The sequence below is a fragment of the Olea europaea genome, chromosome 15, assembly GCF_002742605.1.
Source record: "Olea europaea var. sylvestris chromosome 15, O_europaea_v1, whole genome shotgun sequence".
NCBI lineage: Eukaryota > Viridiplantae > Streptophyta > Magnoliopsida > Lamiales > Oleaceae > Olea > Olea europaea.
The window spans coordinates 26,639,564-26,646,681 of NC_036251.1; the positions used below are offsets into that span (position 1 = coordinate 26,639,564).

The window sequence follows — 7,118 nt, forward strand, 5'->3', positions numbered from 1 at the left end:
GAGCGAAAGAAAAATAAGGCGCAACAGATTTTGTAATCGAACCCACCCAACCCAACTAAGAACCAAACCTAACAAATTCCTACTAGGAGGGTACTCCAGGTAGGGAGTACCTCGTAGGACCTCTTGACCTGCCTACTCAGGTCTTGTATGGACATGCCAGTAGGAGTGCACCGAGGTTACTCTTCTTCCTTCTCTCCAGACAGCACAGTTGACTTGTTAAGTTGATGCCGGACTCAATTGCAGCACAGAAAATTGAAATACCCAGGATGATGGTGTTGAAGACTAGCCTTAAAAGTGGTCACAAATAGATGTGTCGGTCAGTATAGTTGAATCTGTTTCTCCTGCTCTGTAAAACCGCAGAGGACACTCCCAAAAGGATTTCCCAGAGCATGAACGAAAAATGTAACAGGAGAATCAGCACATGCCGAGGTAGCACAATTTCCAAATACTAGTTTATAGATTCATAATCATGTACAAGGTTACATGAGAAATATATAGTACCTCATGATCTGGTATCTTCTACAATTTAGCCTCAAATGGAGTTCAAAAGACCTTCTATTGTGGTTTACTTAAATGTAACCTATGATATATAGATAAACAAATCACAACTACAGCGCAAACTTTTCTGTGGTGCGATTGAACAAAAGAGAGGGCAGAAATGGTGTATGGTTAAACCTAGAACCTGTCCATGACCCCCTGTAAAGATCGATCCATCTCTTCATATTCAAAGAACTAGAGTTGCTCAGCACATCTACCTTGCATCAGAAGTCATATGCCACCATTTCTGATCTCTGAACCTATCCTTCACAAAGAAATAGATCAAATGGCAGGTTTTGTGCCACTCCATGTATGTGGATCATCATCATCTGCCCTGTGAATACGGCTTTCTTGGAAGTAGGATATCCCAGTCCATATCCCGCGAATAAGCAAAATACTCACGAACACTGCACTCCCAAAGGAGCAAATTACCTGGAATGACATGTACAGAAAACGATTTAAGGAATAGAACAATCTAATCTAGAGAAAAAACATTTATTAAGCTCTTAAATCGAAGGATAAAAAGCTTCATGTAATATAGTTTAGAAAACCTTAAACTGGCAATATTAGAAGCCTGAATCACCAAAATCTATTAACCGCAGGAAGTGGTGGTTACTAAAAGTTTGATTATAAACATTTTTGTAGTTGCAGGGGACAAGACCAATTATCACAAGAATTAAATGGCTAACATTCTTTAGTTGATCTTTTGCTGGGCATCTCAAGAACCCACTTGTGGTTGAGCAAATTACATCTGTTAAGTGAAGTACATAAGCTCTAAGTATCAAATTGAGCAACTTTATTTATACGCACAAATTGATGATAGACCTTGGCATTCTGACATCTCTTTCTGTCCAAATACACAATATAATGGCCAGGAGGAGTAACTCATAAATTTCTACAGTGTTTTCCAGAAAACTATGGCCTTGCTGAGATTACAAAACCCTTACATCAGGTATCAACCAAAAATAGTGAGGATAAGACACACAGCGACTGCTATACATGAACTTTGTATAACCTTGTCACTTCTTCAAAGTCGGTTCCTAATATTCTTAAATCCAGCAATATACATAGAAGGGAACATTATCTTGAAAGAAAGTAAATTCAATGGAGAAGTGAATGATTACCTCTAGGAATGCCTTCAAAACCCACAAAAATGTCAGAATTATTACTCCATTAACAGCAAATCCCACCTAACAGAAAGAACAGGGCCTTTAAGTCAAAGAACCTAGTGAGATAAGCAAAACAGGGTCATACCATAAAAAACTACTAGTTCTTGGTTGGTTGTTAGTAAGAGGTCTTCATCATCAACTACTTCTACACATGCTCATTACCATAAATATGCAGACAAACAAGCGAAAATGTGCTCTATCTTTTAGTGAAATGGCAAAATGACTAAGTCAAAATTATGATGAAAGGTATTAAAGCTTTTTAACAATTCCTCAAAACAGAAGTAATAAAAATTGAAAAAATGGAATCCAATGTAGCATAAAAGAATAGACTGTTCAGGTAGAAGTCAGAGATGAAGTAAAAGGCGTAAAAGGTTCTGATGTCGGTAAAACATTTGATACTTTTGATAAAGATAAGCCACCCCTGACAGTCTCCCGGCAAACGAATAGCAACACCATGCATGTAGATCAAAACACGGATTTCATATACCTCACTGGATCACATGTTCGCATAGCTTTGGGCATGCAGACTTCCGAGGTTGTCAGATAAACAGCAGAAAAGTAATTTTTACAACCTCATTCGTATGCATATATATGTGTGAACATGCATGTAGAAATGGCCAACTTTACAATGTTCAAGCAATAATTGATTCTATGTTCACCGTATCAAACTATGGCACAATAAAATGTGAGCAACCTGAGAAAAGCTTTCAAAGAAATCAAGTGAAGATAATGGTTGTATAGAACTTGTTCAGAAGAAATTCATGAAAACTATTGCAAGCCCGAACATGAGAAACTAGCACAATCAAGATGAGTGGTTTCTTTAGATTCCAAGAGGATCTTTGTGCTATTTGAACATCTCATAACATGACCATCACCCCCCAAATAATCTTTCAATATAAACCTGTAACAGAGATCTAAAGGTGTGGACCATTAGATTCTCTATATATGTTAGCATCTACGACTATAGCAAATTTAGTCCACTGTAAGAAAACCATAAAATCCTTATATTCATGACCTGTAAAGAGTTCTAATCGTGAGTACATAAACTACCCCTAAGCTAAAATCAACAAACGAATAAAAGAAAAAAAGCAAAACCCCTTGTACTAGAAATAATACTAATTAAGATCATAAACCCAAAAAAGCAAAATCTTGTCAGCTAAAAATCAGAATATAATGCGGCCATCATTTGTGGCTGCTCAATTTATATGAATTCTGAATTCAAGACCCAAACGAAATTACCACCAAAAACTGAATTAATCTGTAGAATTTCGAATTGTGTATCGAGTTGACAGCATATCCTTACCAATTGGGCCGAAATAGGGACAGGAAGAACAGATCGAACGGCCTTGCGTGCTTTTCTAGAGACCTTTCTGAAAATATTCTCTACGAACCTAATCAAAAGATCCAAACTCCTATCTTCCTCTTCATCATCTTCATCTTCTTCATCATCGTCGTCTACATAGCCATAATCCCCCATAACTACGCCGCTCCGAGGATTGACGCCCCTAGTCCGCCAATCATAATTCAAACTCTGACCTTCCTGTACAATAAAAAGTCAATTACTAATCGTATCGTCGTGCTCAAATGCTTATAGACCGACGAAAGTGTTTGACCTGAAGGAGAGGGGTGTTAAGGCAGTGGTGCTGGAAACGTAGTACGGTGGGAATCGAGATTTGAGAATGAGATATTTTTGAAGAAGGGCAGGAGAGAGGGAAGTGGTGGAGAATGACGGCGGTCGCCGCCATGATTTAGGAGCTCTCTCGACTATTCAGTGCCGCTGGCCTGCTTGATGCGCTTAATGATTGTTAGAATGATTTTAACGGATTGTAACGCACCGAGACTAAGTAGGGTTGGCAATGGTTCGATTATAGATCGAATTAAAATCATAACTGCATCATTAATTTTTTGATCATATCATAACCGCACCATAACTACGTAAATCAGTTCTATTCGATTAATAACCACGAAAATAAATTATTTTTATAGGTTCATCCGTCAAATTGATATAAAACAATTTATGAAAAAAGTCAATGAAAACAAAAACACAATATTCCAAATGAAAATACAAACATTACTCCAATTTTCAATTGCAAAATACAAATTTAACAAACAATATTATAAATATAACAATACTAAACTTTTCCTTCATTCTTAATTGTTGTACATCGAAGTTACTTGATTCATTCTTCATTCTTACTAGCATAGATCAGTACTCAAAGTTGATTCCTATATAGTAAATAAAAAATGTAAGTAGAGAATACAACGATATTACCTATTCCAGTATGATCTTAAGTAAGATTTAAATAAAAAAAAGTACTTCTTCGTCAGCTTTCTTTTTGCTAAACGTTCACAAACTCTAGAGTATAATGAAGAAGTAAAATTTTCTACACATAATAGAAAAAAATTAACAATAAAAGAAAGTGTATAAATAACAAATATAAAACAATAAATCCTCCCATAAATATCAATCCAAAGCCAATCCCGAGCACACATGAAAGCTTCTAGAGTCTTCAGGTGAAGCCTAGTTCTATATGGATTCACAAATCTACCACTTGTACTAAATGCCGACTCAGATGCCACAGTAAATACTGGAATGGCTAATAAATCTCTTGCAACCTTCTGTAAAGTCGGATATTTTATTGAATTTGTTTTCCACAATGTCAATAAATCAAATCATCCATTATTGGCAATACTGGCTCGTCTAGAAAAATATCAAATTCTATTTTTTACATTATCAGCAGTAATAGAATGGCTAACAAATGTAACAAATTTCCAGAGGCGACGACGATTTGGATCGTGGAGGCAGTAGAGCCGTGCGTGAGTTTGTGGTTTGTGGAGAATAGGATTTGCATTTATATACTGTCATACTAATGCTATTATTATGGGCTAATGGTAAGTGTGCTGGCCGGCTGAGTTAGGTAGATGTAATGGTGGGGATTTTGTTTTGGATTAAATAGAAAAGTTGTGTAAAACCCAATAATCAATTTAATTGTGTGTTTTTTTTAGCGGGTAATCGGTTCAGTTTCGGTTCAACGACGTAAATATCATACCCGCACCGCCACGAACCGGTTTATTAAAATCAAAACAATATCCGCCCCATTGCACCATCGGTTCGATTTTTTTTGCCCCATTTGATTTGGTTAACCGCGATTTTCTATTTTGACGGCTCAAATTGCCATCCCTAACTGAAAGTTTGATGCTGTAAAATTTAACGGCCAATTACACTTACAAAGTAAAGAGCAAAAATGTCATATGAATAGTGATTAATGTTAAATAACATTGTTCTTCATAATTAGTGGATATATTTCATTATTTTGGGTGTGATCTGAGAGTTGGTTAGAAACGGAAATATTGTGAGCCTAGGATCTTGAAAGTTTTCATACAAAGAGTAAAAAAAGGTGCTCTAAATCTCAAGTTTATTTTTCTTTGTAATACTTGGGAATTGGGTTGGTGAGTGAAATTCTAAATGGTTATAAAAATTTTCATATAGTGAAAAGTTTTGACTGTTCGTTTAATTTGTACGTTATATTCTTTATTTTTCTTGTTTGCTAATATTTTTTGAACAACAAAAGATCGTGGATAGATAGAAATAAAGAAAATTGGCGTAAAATTCCTAACAAATAGTATCAGAGCATCAAGTGGTTCGGAGTATTCGAGCAACAGAAAAATATGTCATCGTTGAAATATGATGTGAAGAAATTTGGCGGTAGAATCAATTTTAGCTTGTGGTAAGTACAAGTTAGGGATTTATTGATTCAAGCTGGACTGCATAAGGCTTTGAAATAAAAAACAACTAAAATTTCTGACAAAGAAGCTGAATCCAGTATAAGCAATGAGGATTGAGAAGAATTGGACTTGAAGGCTGCAAGCACGATACATATCTGTCTGGCTAAAAACATTCTTGTTAATATTCATGGGATATCTTCTGTTTGTCTATGAACATATCAAGCCAATCTTAAAGTAAGGGAAATAAAATGTAAGTTTCACAGAAGTGACAAACAACTTGACCTTAGAAGAAAGAAGATTAGGGGACAGAATATTTCATCTGACAATGCGCTGCTTGTGACTGAAAAAGTGGAAAAAGTGCAATTCCATGAGGAAGAAAGCAACTTGTTAGAAATGCGATCAAATTGGCTACGTGAAGAAAATTGTCCAAAAGGTAGAGCAGGGTTGGCTAACTGCTTGGGGTTGGACAATGTGTCTCTTCTGGTGGAGGAAGATGCGGATGTGGTGCTGTAAAGTAAGTTGGGAACATCCTCATAGCATGTCGCCAGTTGCCATGATAGAGGATGTGTTTTTTCTGGCATGGTTCAATATATCTACACATAGCATTGACTGGCATTTGATGCTAGGTGTGTAGGTATATGATGGTGTTTTGATGTCGATGGCTAATAAGCTCTCTGGAAAAGTCAGTGGGAGAGTTGCACCATAGCTATGAGCAGGGTTGTTTTGACATGTAGCCAATGAAATGCTCGGAGTTCTCGTATAATTCTGAATTGTTATACTCATATGGTGGAGTATGTGACTATTAAAGTGTGTCAAAGGCTTACTTATTTTTCCAAAGTATTGTGATTAAAAGTTGTAGAAGAGATAACGAGATTTTGACTTGTTTTTTACAAGGTAGAGATTGTTGGGCAATTGCCTCGAAAGTCAAAAGTTAGAGGTCTTCTATTGCAAATAATAAAAGGTAATGATTGTTTGGAAGACTTTTAATTAAAGTTGAGAGCATAATCCTTCAGTAATTGGTTTCCAATTGATAGTCGATTTTTGAGTCTTGCATATAAAGGAATCTTTATTTGAGTTGAAATTAAACTCTTCTACTTGGTTATTGATCCTATAAATAGTGAATATACTTCATTATTTTGGGTGCAGTCTGAGAGTTGATCAGAGAGAGAAATATTGTGAGTTTAACATTTTGAGAGTTTTCATATAAAGAGTAGAAAAGTGGGTGCGGTAAAGCTCGATTTATTTTTCTATGTAATACTTAGGAATTGGATTGGTGAGTGAAATTCTATCTGATTGTAAAAATTTTCATACAGTGAAAATTTTTGACGATCCGTTTAATTTGTGCATTATTTTATTTATTTTTCTTGTTAGTTAATATTCTTTGAACAACAAAAGATTCTGTGGGTAAATAAAAATAAAGAGAATTGGTGTAAAATTCCCAACTTCAATTGCCAGTGGCATAAAGCAGTGTGACCACACAAAACCAGTCTTTCCACTTAAATCAATCATCAATGGCAACTCAAATTATCCTTCACGAACGTCCAAAATGTAAACACCTTTTTTACAGGAAATGTAATGAGAAAACCACCATCATTTCCATCCATATTCCTAGTTAAACGGCAATTTGCCCACACAACATTAAAAAATGCCACACTTGCTCTTCGTTGAGTCGCACCTAATACGTGC

The 7,118-nt window shown here is 35.8% G+C and overlaps 1 protein-coding gene across 1 annotated transcript; it reads right to left on the minus strand.

Moving 5' to 3' along the window:
• Positions 1-430: 430 nt before the first annotated feature.
• Positions 431-3,536, minus strand: LOC111410687 (protein SHORT HYPOCOTYL IN WHITE LIGHT 1-like). Its single transcript, XM_023041150.1, has 4 exons — positions 3,320-3,536; positions 3,010-3,246; positions 1,662-1,727; positions 431-969 (listed from the first exon to the last, which is right to left on the minus strand). Exons 1-4 carry the CDS (start codon positions 3,449-3,451, stop codon positions 820-822), a joined length of 585 nt encoding a protein of 194 aa, XP_022896918.1. The 5' UTR covers positions 3,452-3,536; the 3' UTR covers positions 431-819.
• Positions 3,537-7,118: the final 3,582 nt, after the last annotated feature.

What these genes read in the sequence shown, in the direction of transcription:
- LOC111410687 (XM_023041150.1), bottom strand. Translation starts at nt 3,451, where the DNA reads ATGGCGGCGACCGCCGTCATTCTCCACCACTTCCCTCTCTCCTGCCCT. An exon ending in TTAACACCCCTCTCCTTCAG is followed by an intron (nt 3,247 to 3,319) that starts GTCAAACACTTT and finishes TTTATTGTACAG; the next exon opens with GAAGGTCAGAGTTTGAATTA. An exon ending in TCCCTATTTCGGCCCAATTG is followed by an intron (nt 1,728 to 3,009) that starts GTAAGGATATGC and finishes TCTTTCTGTTAG; the next exon opens with GTGGGATTTGCTGTTAATGG.